At 44.7% G+C, this 23,987-nt stretch overlaps 1 protein-coding gene across 1 annotated transcript; it reads left to right on the top strand.

The window, feature by feature from the left end:
* Positions 1-8,625: 8,625 nt before the first annotated feature.
* LOC121442210 (caveolae-associated protein 2-like) lies at positions 8,626-22,907 on the top strand. The gene is made up of 2 exons (XM_041643684.1): positions 8,626-9,461; positions 20,566-22,907. Exons 1-2 carry the CDS (start codon positions 8,979-8,981, stop codon positions 21,304-21,306), a joined length of 1,224 nt encoding a protein of 407 aa, XP_041499618.1. The 5' UTR covers positions 8,626-8,978; the 3' UTR covers positions 21,307-22,907.
* The last annotated feature ends 1,080 nt before the right edge of the window (positions 22,908-23,987 follow it).

Here is a 23,987-nt window from a genome sequence, read left to right as displayed (position 1 = left end):
AGTTTAAAGTTTATTTTGTTAGATATTAGGATAGCTACACCAGCTTGTTTCTTAGGTCCATTTGATTGGAAATTTTTTTTTCCCAACCCTTTACTCTGAGGCGATGTCTGTCTTTGAGGTTGAGGTGTGTTTCTTGTATGCAGCAGAAAGATGGATTCTGTTTTCATATCCGATGTGTTAACCTGTGTCTTTTTATAGGTGAGTTGAGTCCATTTACATTAAGGGATCTTAATGATTAGTGTTTGTTAATTTCTGTTATTTTAGTTTTTGTTGTTGGAGACGTTATTGTGTGTGATTTTTCCCTTCTTTGGGATTTGCTGCTGTGAGATCATCTATTGCCTGTGTTTTTGTTGATGTAGCTAACTTCCTTGGGTTGGAGTTTTCTTTCTGGTACTTTGTGTATGGCTGGGTTTGTGGCTAGGTATTGGTTAAATCTGGTTCTGTTATGGAATATCTTGTTTGTCTGTCTATGGTGACTGAAAGTTTTGTTGGGTGTAGTAGTCTGGGCTGGCATCTGTGGTCTCTTAATGTCTGCCTAAAGCTTGACCAGGACCTTCAGGCTTTCATTGTTTCCGTTGAGAAGTCAGGTGCAATTCTGATAGGTCTGCCTTTTTCCTTTGCAGCTCTTAATATTCTTTCTTTATTCTGTATGTTTAGTGTTTTGATTAAAAAATGAGGGGGCTTTTTTTTTGATCCAGTCTATTTGGTGTTCCATAAGCTTCTTGTATCTTCACATGCATATCTTTAAGTTAGGAAAGATTTCTTCTATGATTTTGTTGAATATATTTTCTGCGCTTTTGAGTTGGACTCCTTCTCCTTCTATGCCTATTATCCTTGGCCTTGGTCATTTCATGGTGTCTCATATTTCCTGGATGTTTTATGTTAAGCATTTGTTAGATTTAATGTTTTCTTTGATCGATGAGTTATTTTCTCTATTGAGATTCTCTCTTCCATCTCTTGTATTCTGCTGTTAATGCTTGCATTTGTGGTTCCTGATCATTTTTCATAATTTCCACTTCTACAATTGCCTTGCTTTGTGTTTTCTTTATTGTCTCTATTTTGGTGTTTACGTCTTGAATAGTTTCTTTCATTTGTTTGATTGCTTTTTTTTTTTTTGGTTTTCTTTAAGGGATTTGTTGATTTCTTCCAATTTTTTTTCTCCATTTCTTTGAGGGAATTTTTCATTTCCTCTTTAAGGGCCTCAAACATTCTCCTAAAGTTATTTTTTAGGTACCTTTCTTCTGCTTCATCTATATTTGGTTGTTCAAGTCTTGCTGTTGTAGGGCCACTAGTTTTCATTGGTGTTGTATTGCTCTTTGTGGTGTTGAGTGTGTTCTTATTTTCTCTACCCATCTTTTCCTCCGATTGGTGTAGTTGGGGCTGTCTATGTCTTTGGCTGATCAATCTTCCATGTGCCAGTGGATCCAAGGTTCAGATTGCCGCGCCTCATGTTGTAGTCAGGCACACAGTTCCAGTCACCCCAGAAATCACTCGGTGTTCCTGGAGGTCACTCAGTGCTCCTGGGGGTCGCTCTGCAATACAGGGGGTCATTTGGGCCTACTCCCAGGGAGGTTGCTTGCTTGGAGCTGCTCCTGCTGAGGTTGCTGCTTTGGGCCTGCTCCAGCAGGGTCATTGACTCAGGCCTGCTCCAGCTGAGGTTGCTGGCTCAGGCCTGTTCCCATAGATGCCCTTATCCTGGGCCTGCTCCTGCAGAGGCTCCTAGCTTGGGCCCAGTCCCACCGTGGTCTCTGGCTTGCGTCTGCTCCCTTATACCTGCTCCTGTGGCGGTCTCTGCCTCAGGTTTGCTCCAGCAGAGATCTCTGGCTTAGGCTTGCTGCCTCAGAGGTCACTGATTCATGCCTGGTCCGCAGAGGTCTCTCACATTGTAACTTTTTTTTTTTTTTTGGTTTTTTTCGAGACAGGGTTTCTCTGTGATTTTGGAGCCTGTCCTGGAACTAGCTCTTGTAGACCAGGCTGGTCTCGAACTCACAGAGATCTGCCTGCCTCTGCCTTCCGAGTGCTGGGATTAAAGGCATGCGCCACCACCTCCCGGCCTTCACATTGTATTTTATAGTCTAGTACCAGAGTGTGAGCCATCCCTTGGTCCCCAGTAATTTGTAGATCTTGAAAACTAGAGTCAGAGTGACCTTGTTTACTTCTGAGCTACCTATAGAAAAGGGGGGGGGGGTCACTAAACAGGTTAATAAAATGATCAAAATTAAAGAAATTTCATTAGTCATCTCACTTTAAATATGTTAACACATAATGTATATGCTATATAATCAAAAAAAGTCCCACAAACCAGAACTCATCAATTCATTAAAAAGAGGATTTTTTTATAACACTTAAACCAAGAAATGCTTCTCTGGCAATTATTTCAACTTACCACGCACCCTTGGAAATACTATAATTGCATTTCTCTTCAAATAAAGACCTTATAATTGACACAATATTTTCTCTAAGTTAAATCAGGCTTCCTTCCATTTAAGTTAAATTAGTTCCATCTTACGTCAGGGCCATTTACACTAGTTTCTTCCACTAGCTTTATTACCCTCTCTCCGCCCTGATTCTTTTAAAGGTCAATCCCTGAACTGGAAAAACTCCATCTTCCCATGTTTTTATTTCCCTTACTCCCCGCAGAGGAATGAAATTAGCAGGGAGAGATGGACATGCCTAATCACCATCCAGACCGCAGCGTAGCTCTGAAGGAGTTGCTACAAGCACACTAGGCAGAGTGTAAAATGTGGTCCATGCACATCCTTGCTTGAGAAGTCCTTCAGACACCAGTGGACATCCTCCTGGATGCTCCAACGCTCAGCCGTCCATCCTTTGTCTCTGGGAACGCTAGGACCCTGGCTCGCTGTTGCTTTGTTTGGCTTTGCTTTTGAAATCTTTTCTATTTGTAGTACTTAATCCTGTCCATCTGCCCCACTGGACTTAAATCTCATGGGGAGTTCCTTCTCATCATTAAGGTGTCTTTGCGTTTTTCTCAATTTCATACTCATGTTCTATTGGAGGGTCTTAAACAAAGGAAACAGGAATGTTTTTGGAATTGGATTAAAGCATACGATTAAAAACCTTCTTGTCACAAACGAGGCATCCCAGCCTGCTCACGGCCAGGGCTTAGTGTCATCCAGATAGAGTCTGAGCTGGAAAACCAAGGTCCAGCTCCTTTGATTTCTCAAGCTCTCTGGAACATGGCAGTGTGTCAAACCACCAGGGCAGGGAGAAGTGGTAAGACTCCGTGATCAAAGAACGCTTCACTGTTTGTTTGCCCAAGTTGTTTTTCAAGGATTTGAGACAAAACTAACATAATTACTAGGTAGAAATGTGTCAAAGCAGTCATGGAATTATAAACTTGTCACAATAGAAAAGGCCTGACAAACACAATTCACTAGGTTCACAAATAATGAAGGGGAAGACCTAAAGTCTCTAAGCTTCTTTTGCATGTAATACATTTCATCGTGACTGTCACCAGCCAGGTCTGGTATGGTGGTAGTGTCTAAGCCGCAGCTCACAATTATTTTAGAAAGAGGAGCTCAGAATACATTGAGATAAAGCAGTCATGTACTGGAGAACAGTTAACCAGCCCCTTCACGCCCATTTTTGTCACCTTGTGCATGTTGCCTGAGTTTCTGACTTGCTCAGTATTATGGGGTGTGTGTGTGTGCGTGTGTGTGTGTGTGTGTGTGTGTAACAAAGGAATGGAATTAGCAGTGAGAGACGGACATGCCTAATCACCATACAGACGGTGGTTCTGAAGGAGCCGCTACAATGAGTTGCATGCACTAGGCACAGACCAAAATGTGATCCAAACACATCCTTTTTTCCTATTGGAACAACGCCACAGTTGCCACTAAGACAACAGTGCTTTGAAGCCAGAGAGTGTGAGCCGACGGGGAGAGGAATTTGGAATCACACATTTTTGGCATTCAGAGATAATTTAAGACGTTTCAAGTACCTCTAAGGGTAAGGCACCAGGCAGAGGCCCTCGCCACCCCTCCAAAGGCATTTTGTTGCTGGCACGTGGTACACTCCCGAAATACTTTTGATAAAGAACCTTTGTAGCTGCGACTTCTCTAGAGACGTAGCTCTGCTTTAACCAACGACAGGCCCTGAGTTTCCACACGAAAACGTAGAAACTGCGAGGAGGGTGATTTATATGTAGTTGATGGCAATCCATTATGGGAATGTTCATTAACTCGAAAACAGAGCAGAATGAGAGGAAATGGTTTTATAGCGCTATGATAAGGATTTGAATTATCTATGAAGAGGAGCTAGCTCCCTGACAAGTGCCAGGGTCGGATACCAAAACGGCTTTGAAATTTCCTTCTCTGGTTCTCAAGTTAATATGACTTCCTTTAAGGACATTGTAAGAAGTCAGGGTTGTTGACCTGGGATTTGGCTTGTGTGTTTTGTTTCCTTGTTTGTTTAAAATACCGTACAAAATTCTATTTCTTCGCTGCTCCTCGTACTTCACAAAACATATTTGCGAAACGGCGATTTCGAAATAAGGCTTTATTAAAGTCTGAGATGCATGACCCCAGGAATCCCGAAGCTTCCTTCACAGGGGAGCTTTTGGAGCCTTAAAACTGCAGCAGGGGAGGGGAAGCAACTGAGAGGGTAGGAGGAAATTCTCATCTCCTGGGCATCCGCACCCAGAGCCCTCCACTTCCGCAAGCATCAGCTCTGTCCCGAAAACACTGAGATATCTGCCTGCTTCCTGGATGTATTGTTTTTTGTTTTTTTCAAGGTCTTAAACTATTTCAGGACAGCATCCATTCAAATACGGTATTATAAGGAAAGCTTTTATTATCAAGATAGTCTTTTAATTTAAAGCTCTTTGCCACACTTCCTGTTTGCTTCAAGGGTCTGCCTAGAGGAAAGTAAAAGCTCCAGGTCATTGGGATGGTAACAGCTTCCTGAAGGTGAAAAGCACAGCTTCAACCCTTCCTTAGGTATGGCCTGGTGTTGTCTTCTAACTGCTTCTTGTACGTAAATCTTGGTTTTCCCAACCAAAGATTCAGAACTTCTTCGGGTTGATAGTCTCGATTTATGTTTCTTCCCTGTGGTCTAAGAGTCCAAGGCTTTGCTGAGCGTATAATAACTCATTTTAAACAGATTAACTTATCTGTAAGCTGGTCACCCTCATGTACTTCCCTAAGGTCTACCAAACACGTGTGAGTGAGCACAGGGGAAAGCAACAGCAGAAGAAATATTACCTCTGCATCTGCAACAAGACACCACATGTTTACAAAATATGAAAATTCACCTCTTCCAGGCCAAGAGAATGAACTGGACAACTGAATTAGTATGACCACTTTTATTATCTTCATGTTTAACTCAAACGCTGCTCCCCAGGTCCTGGCCCAAACATTTCACAAACATTAATTTATTCTTCATAACAACTAAGAGGACCAATATTGTTTTTATTGTGTAATGAGAAACTAGGGTCACAAAAAGAAGACTCGTTGTCCAGGGTTACACGTACAACCCGGTCAGAAAGTGACCTGGGAAGTGGGGCTTGCGAGTTCACGACCTTAGTTAGTCTGTTTCCTGAGAGGAAAAACCAGAGTAGGGGGGGAAAAAGTGTTACCATCTTCAGTCTGCACAAGTTTTTATTTCTGGGTCCAAGGTCAACTCTTGCCATCTGTTGAGAAAAACATGGGCGAAAGAAAGTCTTGCGTAATGGCTTTAGAGAGTGGAGTGGGCAAAATTCTCAGGGTTTGCTGAATGAGCCAAGGGTAAACAGATTATATAGGGAAAGGCATCCAGATTCATCAATATGCAAAGGGGAAGATAGGAGCAGGCCTCTCGGTTTGCTGGACAAGGCTCAGAAACTGAGAACAGAAAGAATGGATACAATGTTTAGGGAAGTAACAAATGGTTTCTTGGAAAACCCAGTGGACCTGGAAAACATACAATAAATATCCTGACACGAAGTCCACGTGGCATCGGAACAGATGATAGATTGTAAAATGATACCCTGTGAGACCCTAGAAGGAAAAGGTGTGGACAAGAAAGTGTCCAGGTGTGTTGGCAGACCTCGGTCTTTCTTCCTATTCAATACTGATCCTTTCCAGTTGAGGATATGAGTTCAAGGAGACACAAGACATTTGTTCTCTGTAGGAGAATCCTATCAGATTCTTGAGAGAACTTTGAAAAATAAAAAAAAAAGCAAACCAAAACAAACAAACAAAATCCACCATGAAACAGTCCTTGCTGGTGGAAGACAAGACAATGTCAGAAAGAGCTTGTAGTGACAAGGCGAGCGGGCCTGCTTTTCATCCCGTCCGGCTCCCACACGGAGAATTATTACACAGAAACTGTATTCATTTAAACACTGCCTGACCCATTAGTTCTAGCCTCTTATTAACTAACTCTCACATCTTGTATAACCCATTTCTAATAATCTGTGTAGCACCACGAAGTGGTGGCTTACCGGGAAGATTCTAACCTGTGTCATCTCGGAGAGGAGAGCTATGGCGTCTCTCTCACTTCCCTTCTTCCCAGCATTCTGTTCTGTCTACTCCACCCACCTATGTTCTGACCTATCAGGCCAAGCAGTTTTCTTTATTAATTAACCAATGAAAGCAACAGATAGATAGAAGACACTCCTACATCAAGAGCTGAATTCTGAGGTTGATGCTAAGACTTCTCTGTTTGTCAAAGCACTAAGTCTAGGGGTGTTCTTCTCTGATCATACATCTAACTCTGAGGGCAGTATTTGGAAGTAATTTCCATGTCCCCTAAATAGTAACTCAAAGCCAGGCACTAGTGACACACACCTTTAATCCCCACACTCAGGGGGCAGAAGTGGGATTTCTGAGTTTGAGGACACACACGATATCATGAGGCCATATAATCTGGTTTGAAAATTTAGCTTTTGAAAATCTACACCAGATTCATTTTTTTGTTTTAATATTTAACACATCTTTGTTCAACTAAAATGTCCTAAATGTAAGGTTGGTTTTTGTTTTTATTTTTTAAGAAAATGTTAATTTTTAAAGGGGAAAATTCCAATCAAATCTTCTTTTGGCATGTGTAACTCTCTGTTCCTAAAGGCTCCGCTTTAAGTGGGCTGGGGGCTGTCGATTAACTGAGGAAGCTGTGGGCCTCTAGAATGTCTTTAACGCATCTCCCTCATGAGCAGGTTGGGAGCAGCATCCCGGCCCACGTTCTGCAAATACTCCCTACATACTGCATAGAGCCAAGGAGAAGGGAACCAATGACTATAGCACCATAAGACCTTGAAAATGTGGTACATTTGCACAATGGAATACTACACAGCAGAAAAAATAATGACATCTTGAAATTCATGGGCAAATGGATGGATCTAGAAAACATCATATTGAGTGAGGTAGCCCAGAGCCAGAAAGACAAATATGTACTAACTCATAAGTGGTTTTTAGACATAAAGCAAAGAAAAACCATCCAACAATTCACAATCCCAGAGAACCTAGACAACAAAGAGGACCCTGAGAAAGGCACACATGGATCTAAACTACATGGGAAGTAGAAAAAGACAAAATCTCTTGAGTAAATTGGGAGTATGGGGATCATGCGAGAGGGTAGAAGGGGAGGGGAATGAAGGAAGGGGACGAGAGAAAAATATAGCTCAATTAAAAACAGTTTTTAATAAAAGAGCTACTGTTTCATTGGTTTACATGGAGCTATTGCTATTGAGAAAAGTGCTGTCCCATGATCAGTACCTGACCCTGTGTGGGCTGACATTTGTTCTTGAAATCCTTCAAAGCGGGACTTCCTGCCAAAAGCACTTTCACAGTCTGGGTACATTTAAGACCAACCCAAGCATGTAAAGTCGTGTTAGGCGAGAAGCCCCACATCCCAAAGGCCCCGCTAAGCAGGGCCACGTGTGAGAACAGGTGTGCCCCTTCACTGAGCAGGAATCTGGAAACGTCAAGCGTTAGAACCGCTCCAATTCAGCCTGGCCCCGCAGTCACACTGCTGGGCTGTGTCAGTAAAGGCCTCGCACGGATGGGAATAGAGAAATTCTTGGCATGAATTCAGAATGAGAGGAGACAGATTCACACTTTCTCCTTTTAAAGAATTCAGAATTCTTTAAAATTCTGGGGAGAGGGGTTCCTCTTTTCATCTTTTAAAAAGTGAAAAAAAAAATTTTTTTTTTAAAGTTCCGTGATTCTCAAAAAGCATTCATTCAAAAGATTGTCACCTCTTATGTACCGGTTCCACAGCAGGCAAGGCCGCTTGACTTAACATCCCTGCAGACTAAGCTCTTTCAAGCTGGATTGCTTCCTCACTTGCAAGAGAAGGACGCACCAGGCTGTTTTTCTTGTCAGTTATCAGTGCAATTTCCATTCCTTTGCAAATAAGAAAGGAACACCATAAACTTGGCTGCGCAGACCCTTTCAGCCCTACCCCTCCCAGAAGGGCACTCGGTGTTCTGCAACCTATCAGTCAGCTCTGGCGCAAGAGTAAACAATACTTTCGGTTACAATAACTTGTATCCAGGGGAGGGGAAAAGAAGCCGGCAGTAACACAGCAGCCAGAGGAAAGTTTACTCGCTTTAGCCAATCAAAGGCTGGGAAGGCCAGCCAAGTTAACATGTTTCTCCCCGCCTCTAAATGAACTCATGATTGAAATATGGCATTGAATCTGTTTTAAAAAGGGAAGGCGTGTAGGAAAGAAAAGCGAACGCAGTCAAGAGCTTTGGCTTGTGGGGAACGTGGTTAGGAAGTGTTTGCTTGTGGCTGAACCCGGAGTGGGTCCAGTAACCTTTGCCTCCCACTGGGTGGAGTAGGGCCTTTAAGAGCAGCTGGAATGCAGTTCTCCTGATCAGCTTAGCCGGTTATTCCCTGCTTGAACCTCTGCTAGCCCTGGAGAACAGTGTCCGGTTCAGACCAACGGTCCTCCCGCGCTCTGCAGTCACCACAGCCCACTTCTTGCCTGAGCGAGACACTTTGCAGCAGAGGAAGTAGGCTCCCATCTGCGCAGCCATGGGTGAGGACGCTGTACAAGCCGAAAAGTTCCAGCACCCAAATGCGGACGCTCGCCAGGAGAAGCCATCCAGCCCCAGCCCAATGCCTTCCTCTACACCGAGCCCCAGCCTGAACCTGGGCTCCACAGATGAGGCCATCCGGGACAACTCGCAGGTGAATGCTGTGACCGTGCACACACTCCTGGACAAGCTCGTCAACATGCTGGACACCGTGAGGGAGAACCAGCACAACATGGAGCAGCGGCAGATCAACCTGGAGGGCTCCGTGAAGGGCATCCAGAACGACCTCACCAAGCTCTCCAAGTACCAGGCCTCCACCAGCAACACCGTGAACAAGCTGCTGGAGAAGTCTCGCAAGGTCAGCGCTCACACGCGCGCTGTCCGGGAGCGCCTGGAGAGGCAGTGCGTACAGGTGAAGCGACTGGAAAACAACCACGCCCAGCTCCTCCGCCGCAACCACTTCAAAGTGCTCATCTTCCAGGTTAGTGTCCCCAGGGCACCCCTCCACATGCGTGATCTCAGTCCTGAGATCCAACCCGTCTGGCCAGTCAAGCACACACGCAAAACATTATCCTCCAGCCGCCTGCTACTGGCAACTGTAAAATGTGCCCATACGGGTTGGAATCCCCCTGTCCTTCAGGCAACGCCCGTGGGCCTGGTGGACTGGGAACATTTGTCAGGGAACACCTAGATACACTTGGCATAGGGTGGAAAGCTGAGCAGGTGCACGCACCGGCTGCAGACAAATCCGTTTGTCTCTTCTCATTAGGAAGTTGGGGCTGTGGCTGCAGCTGTTAGCTGGACAGGGCAAGTTAATTCGGTGGCTTTTTATTAACTCTTAGTAGAAGTGAGCCAACTACAGGAAGCATTTGTTTTCTTTTGTTCTAACCAAGACTGCCCACACAAAACCTTTAAACTATGCCTTTTTTCCAAAGGCTCCTAGTGTTTTTGGAAACTAACAGAATGGGTGGTTGAAACGAGCCGTGTTCTTTAAGACATCTTTTGTCAAAACAGTCTCCAGTTCTTCCTAGCAAAAGTGGGAAGCAAAGGGTAACTCATTACAAACCCACTAGATATGCCCACATTGCTCAGAAGGATGAAACTCTACAGTGAAATAAAAGAAGGGTCATCGGTGGTGGTCACAAAGACCAGCCTTCAATATCTTCTCCTTCAAATGGCTGCCTTAGCATGAAAGGGCCACTTAATATTTTTTTTAATGCATCAGTGATGCAATTAATGTAGCAAAGGCTATTTGGGGACAGGAAGATGGCATGGGTTGTTGTTCGGCCAAGTGGTGGGCATCTGTTAATCCACGGGCTGCCCTGCCTAAGGCTGGAAACCCTTCTGTGGATGGCACTGAGCCAACCCTGACCCCAGGAAGCAGAGCCGTCCTGCCTCGGGGCCGTCTCCTTGTGACCATGTGAAAGGAGAGACTTTCAAAGCCAAGGAGGGGAGAGGCCATAACCAACAGATTGTGAACGCATACAGGGAGAGCCTTTATCTCCCCGGAGACAGTAGAAACTGGGATCGAAACCGAAGGAGCCTTCTTTTTTTCCCTAATGAATCTTCTCTGCCAAGTCAGAACCCGGGGCTTGCCTGTCACCATAAAAGGAAAGTCTCTTCTTGCTGTCCTTGCAGCCTCCCCAAATTGCACTTGAGGGTTGGGAGGTTCCGGCAGCTGAGGCTCCTGGACCTCACAGGCTTTCCCATTTGGGGAACTTTTAGGCTTTTAATGCAGATGCCATAGCTTTTCAGGCAGCAGCTGAACGGGAAAGAGATGTGGTCAACCATCTGAGATTCTACCTTTACTAGCCTAGAGGACTTAGCTCTCAAGGGATTTCTAAATTAAGTAGCGATCTCCTAACCAAACGGAACACAGGCAGGCCCGTCAAAAGAAACTTCCCTTCCTTCAACATGAACTGGAGATAGATAGGTACCTCTTGCCTTCCATTAAGGAGGGGAGGAAAAGGTTTCTCCAGTAAAGGAAAAGAAGGATTTTTAAGGATTTGCTTTTGTTTTGATAATGAATGTTCTACCAGCATGAGGAGCAGGGACGGGGAAAGAAATGGCTAGGCTTTCAGAGAGAGCTGTGGATCTGGCCGTGGGTGACTTAAAGACAGGTGCTCTTGAGGAGGCCCTGACAAAGCCGCCTGCTGTGTTGCATTCGACCAACCCAAGTGGAAGCTAAGGGAATCCAAAGCAAAGTGTGTAGACCATTCTGGGTCCATGAGCAAGCACACACACACACACACACACACACACACACACACACACAGAGCCATTTAGAAGGCAGGGAGCTTCAGGCCAGTGACGAGAACTTTCTCTTCCCATAGGAGGGTCTCCGCTAGCTAACGGGAATTAGAATCCCAGCTCCGAAGGCGCAGGATGGTTATCTGAGAAACCGGAGGGAACTGTGGCTGTCTGGAGCGTTTAGTCTTTTCGAAAGTAGAGGTTTGAGTAGGGTACCAATTATGCTAATGAGAGAAACAGTAATTTTTATTAAAGCGGAATCCAGGAGAGGGGGCGGGAACACAGACCCTGGCCCACCTCCTACTTTGATCCTTTGCCAACTGTGTTGACGCTGGATACACGTGCCCTCTGTGGGCCTCTGTCCCCCCCCCCCTTTGTAAACACAGAGGACATCAATAAGAGCAGGAAATAGTTGAGCTCTTAACAAGCCCAGCATATACTGCCCAACACCGTTCTCCCTACTTCTTGTCTATCCCCGAGTTAAAGATGAAGATGCTGAGTTTGTCTACCGTTGTGTAACACATTGGTGGCAAAGGTGTAACTCGATGCCACATTTAGTCCGTCCCAGAATATGGGCTTCCAAACGCTAGTGCTTCCTGGCGCATACTTCTCCCACGAAGGAGGAATAAAGGAGATCCCATATTTAAGATGACGAATGCAGACTGGCATGGAGCAAGGGCTTGCTGCGCAGAATCTATTGCTATCTGGGCCCGAAATGCAGGGCTGAGACTGCAGGCTCCCCTTCTACTAGACTGGGGATACAGCTCTTGGGACAAAACTGACCCCACCCTTCTGAGGACCCTGAAATAGCCTTGCAGACCATGGTGGGGTAACCCGCAAAAACAGCTGACCCAAGCTAGCGGGAGCTTGCTGATTCTGGACTGACAGCTGGGGAACCTGCATAGGACCAAACTAGGCCCTCTCAATGAGTGACAGTTGTGTGGCGTGGGCATTTGGTGGGACCACTGGCAGTGGGACCAGTATTTATCGCTAGTGCGTGAACAGGCCCTTTGGAGCCCATTCCCTATGGAGGGACATTTTGCTCAGCCTAGATATAGGCTGGAGGACCTTAGGGATGTAACAGACTTTGTTGACTCCCCAAGGGAGGTCTCACCCTCTCTGAGGAGTGGATGGGGGTGGGGTGGGGAGGAAGTGTGAGGAACTGGAGAATGCAAGGGATAGGGATCTGGGATTGGTATGTAAAATAAGATTTTCTTTAAAATAATTTTTCAAAAAGAAATAGCTTTCCTGGTCCCTTTTTAGTTGAGATTTACTGGCACACACACACACATACACATACCCGTTATATGCCTGCCATCATTTCAAAATCAGCATTATATCATAACCCATGAAAACAAAGGACTCTACCCAAAATACTACTCTAGACCTTTCTAACATGGTGGTGGAAGGGGACCATCCCAGACCTGCAGGGAATGCAGAATGCGGATAGCAAACACGGTACTGGGACCACTTGTGCCTTGAAAAAGATCTGTCATTTTCCAGTGTTCTGGAAGCCTATGATGCAATTCTCCTTAGTCTCCTTACTAAACAATTACATTCCTGGTTTAGGGCAAAAAAAAATTGAAAATAGGAGGATGCTTAAAAAGAAAAGCTATCCCATGACTTGGGCATATTTGGTACTGTAATGTTGAGAAGATCCACATTTGTGAAGATAGATCTATGTCGATCTGAGAAGGTCTGCAGTTTGTGAAATGCTTTCACGTCCCAAATCTTTATTCTGAGTGTGTGTATACGTTTGTATATATGCGATTGTGTCTATGTGTATCTGTGTTTGTGAGTTATATGAGAATATATCTGTGTTTGAGAGCATGTGAGTATGTGAGTGTGTGTGTGTGTGGTGTGTGTATCTGTATACGTGAGTATAGGTGAGTATATCTGTGTTTGAGAATATGTAGGTATGGGTGTGTGAGTGTGTGTGTGTTGTGTATTTATGTATAGATGTGTTTATGTGTATATATGTGTGGTGTTTGTATATTTTTATGTGAGTATATCTGTGTTTGAGAGTGTGTATGTATGAGGGTATGTATGTGTGTTAGTGTGTGTGTGTAGGATGATTTGTAAGATACTTATAATTTGGACTTTTAATTCCTATCTTTGTTTTACATCTACTTAAAACACGCCATTTATTTGTTGAAGTTTTTGCTGTGTTCCACAACAGCATTGTAGCTCGTGGGCATCCAGTTCGTCAGTGAGTATTTCCAATTGCAGCCATCAGGATCTGACAGCTGGAGAAACAACCATTGCCCCTTTGAACACCAAGATAAATTCGGAAATTCCCGTTAAAAGAAGAAATTTTCTTCTCTTTCATTTTCTCTGCGAAAGTTTAATATAATATTTGAGTTCAAAATAATGAGACATAAAATAACAATAAATAAAATAAAACTTAAAGCATTGATGATCAGAATATTAATGCCGAGGAAATAGCAAGTTTACCGTTTTTCTCGGAAGCCTGCCTACCCTTTCCCCACAGTCAAGGTTGTGTGGAGAGTTGAGCAGAAGTGTTCTCTGCTGGCTGAGGAGGCTTCAGGCACTGCCCAGTAACTGGCCCTGAAGAGGAGGTGCCACTGGCATCCTCGGAAAGTTCTAGTGATGATTGTTTGAAAAAGAAGTCTGGGAATCATTTCAGAACCAGGGAACGAATGAGGGTGTGCCTGGACGGTTTGCACTTCCATCCGCATGGAGTTGTGAAACTGGAGGAAAAAAAGGAGAGAAAGGTTACATACTTTCAGCGGAGACGTTTCTGAAAAGTTGAGTCTGTAAATGCGCTTTAACCATTCATCATTTGGGTTCCTTCAATAATATCAGAATTTTAGAAGTGTGCTAATAGTACAATCTCCGTGTGGTTTTTAACTCCATTGGTTTAAAAGAGGACTTTACCCCAGAACATTGCTCTAAAAGCTGTTCAGTTGGGACAGACTGGAAAGAAATGGGGATGTGTGTAACCAAAGATGCCTTTATGTGAAAACTCTCCATGCATGCTTCACGGGCCAATTCCCATAAAGAATATTGGCTTTGTCAGGTTGCTTATCCAGTACCCCTTTAGTGTATGAGATTAAAAATTATTATTTCGGCCGGGCGATGGTGGTGCACGCCTTTAATCCCAGCACTCGGGAGGCAGAGGTAGGCGGATCTCTGTGAGTTCGAGACCAGCCTGGTCTACAGAGCTAGTTCCAGGACAGGCTCCAAAGCCACAGAGAAACCCTGTCTCGAAAAACCAAAAAAAAAAAAAAAATATTATTTCTTAGTGTTATTATTTACACTTAGTAAATGCAGGCACTAGAAGTAAATAACTGAATGTAGTTAATATTTCTTTGGGGAAAAATTGCATTCAGATAGATAGGTAGATGATTAGATAGATAGATAGATAGATAGATGATAGATAGATAGATAGATAGATAGATGATAGATAGACAGATAGATGATAGACAGATAGATAGATGATAGATAGATGATAGACAGATAGATGATAGATAGACAGACAGATAGATAGATAGATGATAGATAGATGATAGACAGATAGATGATAGATAGACAGACAGATAGATAGATAGATGATAGATAGATGATAGACAGATAGACAGATAGATGATAGACAGATAAATGATAGATAGATAGATAGATAGATAGATGATAGATAGATTGATTGATAGATAGATGATAGATAGATAGATAGATAGATGATAGACAGATGATAGATAGATAGATAGATAGATAGATAGATAATAGACAGATAGATAGATAGGTAGATAGATAGATGATAGACAGACAGATAGATGATAGACAGATAGATGATAGATAGATAGATAGATAGATGATAGACAGATAGATAGATAGATAGACAGGTAGATAGATAGATAGATAGATAGATAGATAGATAGATGATAGACAGATAGATGATTGACAGATAGATAGATAGATAGATGATAGATAGATAGATAGATAGATGATAGACAGATAGATGATAGCTAGATTACATAGATAGACACATGAGTACATACATATATTCACAGTGTGCGTGTGTGTGTGTGTGTGAGTGTGTGTCACACTCTGTCAGATGCAGCCCCCTCTAGACTTTTAAAATGCTCTTCACTCCAATTCAGGTCCTATAGTTTTTACTCCTGTGTGGGACTACACACATTGAGTGTGAATGGGGGACCCATGGTATTGTTCCCGTGAACGGTCACTTCTTTTTGTGGCAGGTAGGTTAAAATCACATAATCAAATATATTTAGTCTAGAAACCCCTTAATAATCATTTAGTTTAACACAATTTTCTACGAAAGGAACTTAGGGTCTGAGGAACAAAATTACTGTCAAGGTCTCATTTCATTGATAAAAGAAACTATAGAATTGTAGAGCAGGTAAACATAAAACTATAATCTCACTGTGGTAATTTTTATCGCATAAACAAGTTCATGTTTATGAGCCTTTTAATCATTCAGTGTGGTTTTGTATTGTTTTTGTATTTTTCGTGTGTAACAAAGAACATCTAACCAATGTGATCTTTAAAAAAAAAAAATTGAACCCTTGATAACACTAAAAAAGAGAGAGAGAGAGACTTTTAAATCCTCCAGAATGTGACGGTCTGCCTGGGGATTATAGCTAATGCATTTTACTCTCATGACTTGCTGATTCCACCGACAGCCACCCCGGGGGTATAGCTCTAATCAATGGCTTTATCCACTTGGCGATCTATACCTGAGAAACACAAACTGGAGAAAATCTCGATGTGTAACGGAGACCTATAAATCAGAATGCCAGGTGACATAGCTTCATTTTAAAAGCGAGTATTTAGAGATGCTTGGATAAAATATTCCATGGGCCCACATTTATGTTCTTCACACCCCGACAGAATCGTACCCTGTTCCTGTTATTTTTATCTAACAACAGGAATGAGAAGGGGGAGAGAGGAGAGAGACCTGGCCCCTCTCTCCTTTCTGGGTGGTTTGAATGACTTCAAGCTGACTTCCTTGGCTAATGCTGGCCGCAGGATCTTTTGTTTTTAAGTTTGTGTGTCGGTATATGTGTGGAGACGGTGTGTATTGTCAACTTCAAACCAAGCAGTGCCCAACAGGCTGGCAGTTTCCTCTGCATTGATATTTACACGCACAACTGGGGCTTCTGGCTCACAAGAATCAATACAATAGCAAACAAGCCGAGGCGTGTGGAAAAATGCTACTTCTGGAGAGTTCGTTCCATTTCTTTCTCCCGTATGCCACAAGCGTATCCGTCATATGTGTTTGAAGTTTACTACTTAATATTCCCTTCCTTGGAAAACTTCCTAAGGGTCCTTGTTAAAGGTCAGAGCCCGGGACACCTGCAACAGTGGGGGCTAAGGACCTTTGTAAAAATGAAGGACAAATAACCACCCGCTCCTAGGGGTTTCTCCTAGGTAGACCTGTCCCAGGAAATAACCCACAGGGGTTCCCTGTGCCATTTCAGGGAGTCACAAATCCCAGGTAGACAAGTCAGTAGCTAGCTTCAGTAAGGAGCAGAGGAATTAGGGCTGTACATTCAAGCCCCGCTCGGAAAAGAGCTGTAAGTCCGGGAATGTGTAAGAGAAAGCATGTCACGTGAACACAGAAGTGTCACCTCCCTGGTCAGCATGTGACACAGAATGTGTTTCCGTGAGGTGTGTAAGAGGGCTACATACTAGACCATACGCCCCGATGCGAGAGCAGCTCCATGGATCCTATCCACGCTGTATTCCCACTGCTCCAACAGCGGAACGCCATACTCTGTATGCTTTGTGCAGGGCAGTGACTTCAAAGGAAGGGAACTGGTATTTTTCTGGATTCTAAACAAACGTTTTTGGAAAAAGAAAGAGATCTCTGTGCTTAGGAACTTGCAAATTTCCGCATAAAAGGAAAAGGGTTACCCTCGAAGATGATGTCAAAAGAAGTCACAAAATGCACACACTGTCCGGTAGACAGAGCGTAAAATATTGCCTGGCTACCTCGAGGGGCAGCAGAGATGCAAGGAGACGTTGCTCAGTAGTTTCCAGCTGCATAAAGACACTTGCAGCTCATTCTGGATTATCTCTGCCCCTGCTGAGTTAATTCCATAATTGACATCAAAGAGCTCACCTGTAAATTATTTTCACACTTCACCAAAGAGTTCACCTGGGTTTCTGCCTTCCTCAACACCCTTCCTCCATCCCCCCCCCCCCCCCACATCGGAAGATCTAACACAGATATTACAATTCACTTCCTAATACGCTCTCCTCAAAGCTGTCCTCGACAAGAGGGACAAAAGAACCGCCAACTCTACTTTGGTAAAGATAAATTTTTACATTTAGGAAAAACTGAGACTCGTTTTAATTCTACCCTTTTGTTAACATTGAAGAACAGAAAGTTACCCGGTCTGTAACTTTTGATGGCCCCGAGAGCTTATGGTATAGACAGTGTACCTTAAGGCTTAGTTTCTGCGGTTTTCTGCCTGAATGCCTTTCCTCACTTAGGACTTTTAATAGCATTTCACTGAGCACTTGGTTTTATCCTTCCCTGCAAGCAACAGCTGCCAACCCCGCTCAGCCCTCTTAATCAAAGCCCGGGAGAAACGTAGCTTCTAGACAAGACTTCAGAGACGTGACTGCTTCTGTAAGTCTACCCGTTCTGTACCGCTTCTCCCTCCACTGGAAACAGAACCCTTCTTTCAGAGGGAGACCACAGTGCCCCTCAGGTCTTGGCCTCTCTAGTATCCCCAGTGCCTCTAGATGCAGAGCAGAGCGGGTTGGTTCTCTTACAGCTGTCCAGCCTGCTCCTCACAGAGCTATCTATACCTCAGCCACCTTCACAACCATCTTAGAAAGCCGTCTTACCCAACGTGCTCCCCTAGTGAGTAGTTGTTAAACTTTACATGGGGAGACACAGTGTGGAAGAAAAGATAAAAACCCTTCCAGAAAGCACGGGCCTGTGAAGCAGAGGCAACTTCAGCTTGAAGCGTGACAAGCTGTTGGCTTCAAAAGTCCACCTCGAAAAGGACCCCTGGGAACTAGCCACTGCCGATAGCTCCTCAGTTAAGGGGTGAGGCCTGGGTCATCATGCACACCATCTTTTGCATGTCTTGTGCAGGTAGCCCCAACTTCTCTGAGTTCATGGGTGTAATTCTTATGTCACATACAGAAGATAGACGTTCACAGAACTTCTCCCTATCCCCCCCCCCCCCCCCAGTACTTAAATTCTTTCCATCTCCCTTGCTCAGTTTTCCCTGAGCCTTCATGAGGGTAGGGGACTGATATAGCAACCCACCGAGGGCTGAGTGGTCACTCTCATGCTCTCAGCACCATGACCAATTGTGCACTTACTGCAAAGAAAAGCTTCTCTGACCAAGGACCAGAGCAGGCCTGGTCTATGAGAGCATTTGGTACTGAAAAGCTACATTAACATCATGACCATTTGTCTAAATAATAATAGCAGAACGTATCCTAAGGACTGTGATCTCCCCAGCCATGTTCTTCAACCAGGGTTACAGAACCAGAACTAAAATCCCTTCCTATGAAGCAGGCCTCAAATCCAATCAGAAAGTAGTTAGTTAGTCACCCACGACAGCCGTACCATTATCACCTGTGAAGCCAGCCTCAAACCCAATCAGAAAACAGCTAGTCACCCACGACAACAATGCCACTACTGTGCCCATGGCCATGCCCTGTCTGGCAGGTTGGTAACACAGGACACAGGGTTTGGTGCTGGGTAAGATCGCTGATGGGTTTTCTCTCACGCGGCAGCCTTCCGAACACCTGCCAGCACCCTGGAAGGTCGTGCACGGGGAAGGCAGACCTTCACGTCCACAGAGGGAAGTTTGGTTTCCTACTTCCGAGTGTGCCGAACCGGCTGAGATGCAATGAGGTCACCTGGAGGCTCTGGGCGCAGCGCAGGTGGAAAGGAGTCTGGATGCGTGCCCAGCTTACGTTCCCGCAGAACCCCCAGTGGTCCTGGGATTGCATTTTGAATGCTGCTAATCTAGGTCAAATCCTCTGGTTCCTATCTGGAAGGAGCGGGAACCCAAGGAGATTAAGCTGTTTGCTGACGCTCCACAGCCATTTAACAGTTCAGTGAAGACCCACTCAGGCCTCCTGCCATAATTCTCCACCTTGTGCTATTATTTTCTACAAAATCACGAGGGTACCATGATAATGGATTCTTGTGTAACAGTGAAAAAAAAAAAACACTTAAAACTCAAAGTTGCTCTTATACTATGTGGCCTGAATCTGTCTGTATTCTGATCTCTCAGGGAGCAACTTTGCACCCTGAAGATTTTCTGGCTCTGCCAATCCCTGAGACTCTATGGGAGGCCACGGTTGCCTCTGCCAGAGACTGGAGGCAGGGTATGCTGGGAAGCCTGAAGAGGACTGGCTCTCCAACTTCTCACTCTTAGCTGGTGGTGAGCCCAGAGCTTCATTGCCCGAAGACACACTGCACACTGGAGGCGTGACACCCTATCTGGGCACACGTTTGCCTCCTCTCGGTCCCTGCCTGATTCCCACAGGACACATCCTGATCCACATGGCTTTACAAGCAGGAGCTGGGAAGGCGAATCCTCACTTACATCGCTCCATAATGTGTGTGTGTATGTGTGCCTATGTATGTGCGCGTGTGTGTATATGTGTACATGTGTGTACACCTGTGTGAATGTGTGCACGAATGTGTATTGTGTGTGTGGGCATGGATGCATGGGGGTGTGTGTTTGTGTGTGCATGAATGTGTGTATATGTACGTGTGTGTGATGTGTGGATGCATGCATGTGTGTGTATGTATGTGCATCTGTGTGTGTGTGCGTGTGTGTTGATATTGATCTGTCCAACCGTTTCTTCTAATGCCCAGTGGAGGAGGAGGGACCTGCTCAAGGCTTCTATGCTATTCTTCATTTAAGGACTCCTTAACTCCCCTCTGGCTCCGTCTGCATTTTCCACTGTGAACTCTGGCCATGTTTGTACTGGAATTGTGGCAGAAGCTGTGCCCCTGACCAGACGGAAGGGAGGAGAGAAGGCCTCTGGGCTCTTAGGGCTGCCACTTACTTTAGTCTCTTTATCTAGGCAGCTTCCTGGCCTATATGAGTCAGGCCATTTCCCTCTGCCTGTCACTGATAGAGCCTTTGCCAGCTCCGCTCGTGGTATTCCCACGGGCCAGCCTGGCCTTATCCAGCCCAGGGGGAATGACTGCACCCGCAAGAGAAAGAGTGCTTCCTATTCTAAAAAACGAAGCCATGCTTGATTTCTATCATTTCCATTGCCCAGAATCACACCCAAATCACAGTCGTTCAGGGCTATTTGTAAAATGTGCCATTATCCTAAACCTGCACTGCCCTTCTTTCCAGGAAGAAAGTGAGATCCCTGCCGGTGTGTTTGTGAAGGAGCCGGTTCCCGCTCCCGTGGAAGGCAAGGAGGAGCTTGCTGAGGAGAATAAGTCCCTGGAGGAGACGCTGCACAACGTGGAACTCTCCTCCGATGACGAATTGCCCTGTGACGAGGAAGGCCTGGAAGACAGCGCCGATGAGAAGCTGGAAGAAAGCAGGGCGGAGAAAATAAAGAGATCCAGTCTGAAGAAAGTGGATAGCCTCAAGAAAGCGTTTTCTCGCCAGAACATCGAGAAAAAGATGAACAAGCTGGGCACAAAGATCGTTTCTGTTGAGAGGAGGGAAAAGATTAAGAAATCGCTCGCATCCACCCACCAGAAAGCCTCTTCGGGGATAAGCTCCTCTTTCAAAGTTTCTCCCCTCTCCTTCGGGAGGAAGAAAGTTCGAGAGGGAGAAAGCTCTGCAGAAAACGAGACCAAGTTGGACGACCAGAGCTCCATCACAGAGGGTGTTTCCGAAGCCTCCCTCCCCAGTGGCAGCGCGGAAGATGGTGAGAAGCCAGGCTTGAAGGGGAACAGCTCCGGCGTGGGCAGCAATGTTGACCTGACCATTGCGGAGGACGAAGAGGAGCAGTCGGTGGATCTGCAGCAGGGGCAGCAGGGGTATGATGAGAGTGGTTACGCGCTCGACTCCGAAGAGATGGAAGGATCCGGTGAGAAACAGGTCCAGCCGGCCGTGCTGCAGGTGGACCAGACTGCCTGAGTGCACGCCCAGCCAGCACACGGGGCCAGCTGCAGAACCCAGCGCTGGCTCAGGGGCATCCGCATCCCCCAAATCCCCTCTGCACCTCTCCATCTCTTCCTGCTCCCGGCTGTGACTGTCCAGGCCATAATCACGGGTCATGCCCTCAAACACACATGGCCTCAACAAGCAAAACGCCAGGGGTTCCCCATTTAATTTGCTCTTAAGTTCTGTTTCTGTAGAATTTCTCCAAGTTTGAAATAAGAAAGGGATAGAACAATTAATAAACACCAATCTATTTGGCTTCGTCAGGAAAACTAAAGTAGATTTAAGACAGTAGTCATGAAATGTGATTTTTTTTTGGGGGGGGGGTCATTCTATCAGCTTGCTGAATTGAGTAGCAGGAACATAGTGATTTCTCAGCATGGTCTATGAAAGATTATTCTTCAGATATGTGACATAGAATACACGTAAGTCTGTACACTGAAAATGTAACTCTGTATTTAAAAAAAAATATTTACAAAAGATAGAGCACAATGCTCAGCTGATTATTCTCTTATAGGAACCTTATTCATTCATTACAGGTGGAGGGATTGGACCGCTGTGATAGTCAGGTAAGGGCATGGGAACCAGTAAGCTAAGAACCTAGGGTGACGCGGTCAGAACACGAGAAATGGAATACAAAGGAGACCAAAAGGAAAGATGCTGCAGAAAAAAAAGGATGTACTCAAAAATGAAGTATTGACATTTTATATCTATTTTTCCTTTTAATAACAATACTAGAGAGGCTCATCTATCTTGCAAGGATATGTCTTAGCTTCCTAGTCCTTTCATAGTCTAGTATTACATACTATAACCATTTATTCTGGTATAAAAGTCCTGGTTCTTCTTGCTAAGTGAATGCAGCGCACATCCTCTGTGAAGGAGTTAAAAAGGATGTTGTCTCTTTGGAACAACGCAAGTCTGAAATAAGTAACATGTGCTGTTTTGCGGGGAGGCCAGTCACATAATCCTTTAATATTTTTTTCCACTCTGAAGTGACCTTTCCACCCCATATATGATATAGGTTGATAAGGTATTCAAACCTGCATGTGTCCGAACAGAAAATTCCAGTCTTTCTTTTTATATACATAATGGTAATGTCATTCCAGGTAATAGTTTATTTATACATTAATTTTGCAGGATACTAATGCGTTGTTTTAGCTTCTAAAAGCATGCTAGTGTTTTATGTCATGTGTTTGTTCTTTCTGCCTAACATACTAAAGAGTTGCCTTAACTATTTTTCATTACAAAAAATGCCAACATTTTGCTAAGTTACACTGTAAAGATAGGAGGCCCGGGGCTTCAATTCTCTGCTCTGGGTCTGCAGTGCAGCTGACCTGACTGACTGACTGACTGACAGCTAAAGATGACCCCAGCGACCTGGCAGGAAGAGGTGACTCCAAGCAGCAGTCACAAGCTGCCTCTGATTGCAAGGGACAAGACGGAAACTGTGGGTTGGTGGTGTAAACTCCTCAGCTCTGCTCCTATGCTGCGGTGGATGTAACCCGCAAATACTGACTTGTTGAACTAACAATGCCTGTGTGAAATAAGATCCAATAAACCAAAAATTAAGAAGTGTATAACTGTGTCGGTGTGTTTGACAAAAACCGTCTTACAGGCAGAAGGAGCTGATTGCAAAATGTTTGCCGGGTGTAACGGAGATGGCGAAGGCTTGTGTCTTGGTTCCCCTATTAACTCTGCTTTCTCCCCCCGCCCCCCGCCCTATCACATTTTGAAATTCAGCACTCATTCTTCAAGTTTAATTTTCTCGACACCACCTTGCCAGCTCTATAGCAGGTGAATTGATTGCAGCCGCTTGGTGAATTTGCTAGTTCCACCTGCATTTGGTAGGATTGCGCCAGGCAGCCCTCCGCTTCGGAACCTGTCGAGCTGCGCATCCAGTTTGTTCACCCAGATACACTTTTGTCTTCTGCGGGGCCGCAGACTGTATAGATTCTTTGACCCAGCACCCGAAGAAGGCTTGTTCCACCTTCTGTAGAGTGACTGTCACTTAATGTGCCTGATGAGCTGGGGGAATCCGCGGGTCCATGACACACTTCTATCTCCCGTTGCAAAAGTGCTTTATTTATTCCTATACACGAGACGCTTGTCAGTCGAAACTGCGTGCAGACATCCTAAGTTTTATCGGCAATCACATGTATTCAATGTTCCACAGTCGAAGCTTTAAAACCCCAAGCAATAAAACAGAAAATTAGGCCAGATAATTGTTGGGAAGCACATACCATAGGGATGAGAGCAAGCAGCATCTGTGGCGATGGGACCTATCGGTTTTGTATTATGGTTGAATTATTTGCATACTGGTGAAGCTGGGAAGTCCCCAGATTAGATATGTCCTCTTCCCACCCATCCAATAAACCACCCCTAACGTTATGTGCCTGGAGCTCAGGAACTGGATTAGTGTCCCCCAAATACCAGCTTCACATTAATAAGGACTGAGAGCTGTATTTAGGAGTGGAATCCGGCCGTAAGATTCTTCTCTTATATGAATCACAAAAATCACAAAAAAAAACAAGCAACAAAACATGATTTTTCTGCAGGATTCATTTCTTTTAAGCTTACAGGTAGTTCAATGGGCATCTTTCCCTCTGGCTTAGGAATCCAGTTTTTAGAATATGAGAGAGCAAAACCAGACTGAGGAT

The sequence above is a fragment of the Microtus oregoni genome, unplaced genomic scaffold (assembly GCF_018167655.1).
Source record: "Microtus oregoni isolate MIOR12 unplaced genomic scaffold, Mior012 000087F_ref0000451, whole genome shotgun sequence".
In the NCBI taxonomy this organism is placed as follows: Eukaryota; Metazoa; Chordata; class Mammalia; order Rodentia; family Cricetidae; genus Microtus; species Microtus oregoni.
The sequence above is the reverse complement of the archived record's forward strand: the minus strand, read 5'-3'. Positions and strand labels throughout refer to the sequence as shown.

Bases quoted from the DNA above. Each gene is read 5' to 3' on its own strand.
- LOC121442210 (XM_041643684.1), top strand. From the start codon at position 8,979: ATGGGTGAGGACGCTGTACAAGCCGAAAAGTTCCAGCACCCAAATGCG. The intron at 9,462-20,565 runs GTTAGTGTCCCC...CCTTCTTTCCAG, and splicing joins TCAAAGTGCTCATCTTCCAG to GAAGAAAGTGAGATCCCTGC.